The sequence below is a fragment of the Prosopis cineraria genome, unplaced genomic scaffold (genome assembly GCF_029017545.1).
Source record: "Prosopis cineraria cultivar Desert tree isolate PC_DT_omini unplaced genomic scaffold, ASM2901754v1 PC14, whole genome shotgun sequence".
Classification (NCBI taxonomy): domain Eukaryota; kingdom Viridiplantae; phylum Streptophyta; class Magnoliopsida; order Fabales; family Fabaceae; genus Prosopis; species Prosopis cineraria.
The window spans coordinates 29695299-29697964 of NW_026555345.1; the positions used below are offsets into that span (position 1 = coordinate 29695299).

A 2666-nucleotide genomic window follows, 5' to 3' on the forward strand; every position below is an offset into this window, starting at 1 on the left:
TATAATTTTTTTAAAAAAAATAAGATAATCTTATAATTGTATTTTGGCTATAAATCTTTTTGTACAAAATTTACAGGTTAAAAATTAACAATTTAAATTTTTAAAATCAGTGGTGAATGATCAATCGCACGACATAATTGTGCATCAAACTCAGCCTGACTATTATATATAGGCTACGTCTCCCACTCTCCATACAAACCCTTCATGGTTTTCTCAAGTTCCAACACACACTGTCTCAGATCTCTTAATCAAGGCACTGAAACAACACTTGCTTCACATCATCACTGATGCCTCTCCAGCTGGCGCCTCTCAGAGAAGAACTTTCTGAAATAGAAAGCCCAGATTATCAAAATATGATGAGCTTGGCCATGTCAGATCTCGCTGGAGACTCTGAACAACACTTGCTTCAAATCATTACTATCTTTGCCCAGGCCCTGTCGCTCAGCAAAATGCGCTTTCTGGGTAATGACATTTTTCATCATCTTTTCGCTTATTGAATATATTATGTTGTGTCACGCAGAACATACTACTTCACAACACCTCGAAAACTTATACTGCATTTCCACAAATCCTATTTCTGTTGTGTTAATTAACTGATCGAGCAGGCTACCCCACAAATCTTGAGTTTGACTATGAAGCATTGGCACCGTTGCTTCATTTTCACATAAATAATGCTGGCGATCCATTTCTGGGAAGCTGCTACACTCTGAATTCAGCAGCGTTTGAAGTTTCTGTTCTTGACTGGTTCGCTAGCTTGTGGGAGATTGCCAAGAACCAGTGCTGGGGATACGTCACCACCGGAGGAACTGAAGGCAATCTTCATGGGATTTTAGTAGGGTAATGATCAGTAAGCTCTGATGTATGTTTTATTTAGTCATCATTTGATTATATAACATTATAAGTATATATAGGAGGGAACAATTGCCAGATGGGATTCTATATGCCTCAGAAGAATCGCATTATTCAGCGTTCAAAATAGCAAGAATATGCAGAATGCAGTGCGTGAAGGTTGCAACACTGAGATCTGGTGAGATTGATTGTTCAGATCTCAAGGCTTCACTTCTTGCCCACAAGGACAAGCCTGCCATTATCAACATAAATATAGGTATCTTTGCTCTTCTCTCTTTCTCTCTCACAGACCTAATGATTATAAAACAAACATGTCAGTTGGCCTGTTACATGTTTTAATTATTATTGTAATTTGGTCAATCGATCTCTTAAATGTCATTCAATCTTCTTGTGCACACATAGCCTCAACAAGAGAGTTTTACACACACATATATTGAATAATGACTTGTGAAGTACTGATCTCAAAGGATGATTTTCTCTTTTTAGGAACAACTATGAATGGAGCTATTGATGATATTGATCTTGTGGTGCAAACACTTGAAGAATATGGATTTACTCGTGATCGGTTCTATATCCATTGTGATGGAGCTCTATTTGGACTAATGCTTCCTTTCATTAAACAAGTGAGTCACATTTCAATATCAGAATTAACTCTAATTAGTTACTGTCTTGAGATTCAAAGTATTTAAATTCCGAGTCCGGTTTTGGTATCAAAAAATGGTTGGATCAATGAAGTGAAGAAAAGATGGAAAGTTTAAAAAAGGGAAATAGACTCCATAAACTTTCTCACTTTTTGTCACTTCCTATCATAAACATTAATTTTCAAATTTGGAAGTGATATTAATGTATTTAAGACAAAACGAAGCCTAACTAGTGATCAGGTCTATCTAAAATCCTTTTTGTGTTTGTGAAATATTCCTAACTAGGGATAATGATGGGTCTACAGGCACCGAGGTTGAGTTTCAAGAAACCCATAGGAAGCATAGCAATTTCGGGGCACAAGTTTCTAGGATGTCCTGTGCCTTGTGGGGTTATAATAACTCGTTTGGAATACATCAAAGGCAACATGTCTAGTGATGTTGAGATCATAGCCTCAAGGGATGCCACAATCACAGGAAGCCGGAGCGGCCATGCTGCGATCTTCCTCTGGTACGCTCTCAAGAAGAAAGGTTTGTTGGGCCTCAAGGAGGAAGTCGACAAGTGCATGAGAAATGCAGATTACTTGCTAGACAAGCTACAAAACGCAGGAATCAGTGCAATGAAGAATGAGTTTAGCAATATCGTGGTGTTTGAGAAGCCTCAAGATGAAGAATTTGCTCGCAGATGGAGTCTGGCTTGCAAAGGAAGCATGGCACATGTTGTGGCGATGCAGCACGTGACGCTTGAAATGTTGGACTCCTTTGTGAGTGAGTTTGTCCAAAAGCGATCCTTTAAGCTCTAAAATATAATGGACAAGAGGATCGTCTATTATCTCTAGCCAGGCATTGCAGATGAAGTCGGTGGTGGCAACTCTGCCGGTAATGTGTCATTCTTGAATAAAAAACAGTTTGTGAGATGAGAAAACTATTGCCTTGGATAATATGTTGCGGTTGAATGTAAATTACAGTATTTACTGTTCTTTGTGCTCTTAGCCTTTTAGGTAATAGTTTTTGTTGTTATTATTATAGTTTTTAATTGTTTTTCAAAAGAAAATTGTCCAAGAGCTAGTTGCTTTATGTAACTTGTCATCATATGATTGATTATGTTATCTTATTGATGTTTAATTGGAGAACAGGTGACAACTATTGAATTTTTTTTTTTTTTTTGCCGTTATGAAC

The 2666-nt window shown here is 37.5% G+C and overlaps 1 protein-coding gene across 1 annotated transcript; it reads left to right on the forward strand.

The window, feature by feature from the left end:
• Window positions 1-356: 356 nt before the first annotated feature.
• Window positions 357-2290, forward strand: LOC129292468 (serine decarboxylase-like). Its single transcript, XM_054930019.1, has 5 exons — window positions 357-462; window positions 606-837; window positions 912-1105; window positions 1336-1472; window positions 1796-2290. The coding sequence occupies exons 1-5, from the start codon at window positions 357-359 to the stop codon at window positions 2288-2290; spliced, it is 1164 nt and encodes a 387-aa protein (XP_054785994.1).
• Window positions 2291-2666: the final 376 nt, after the last annotated feature.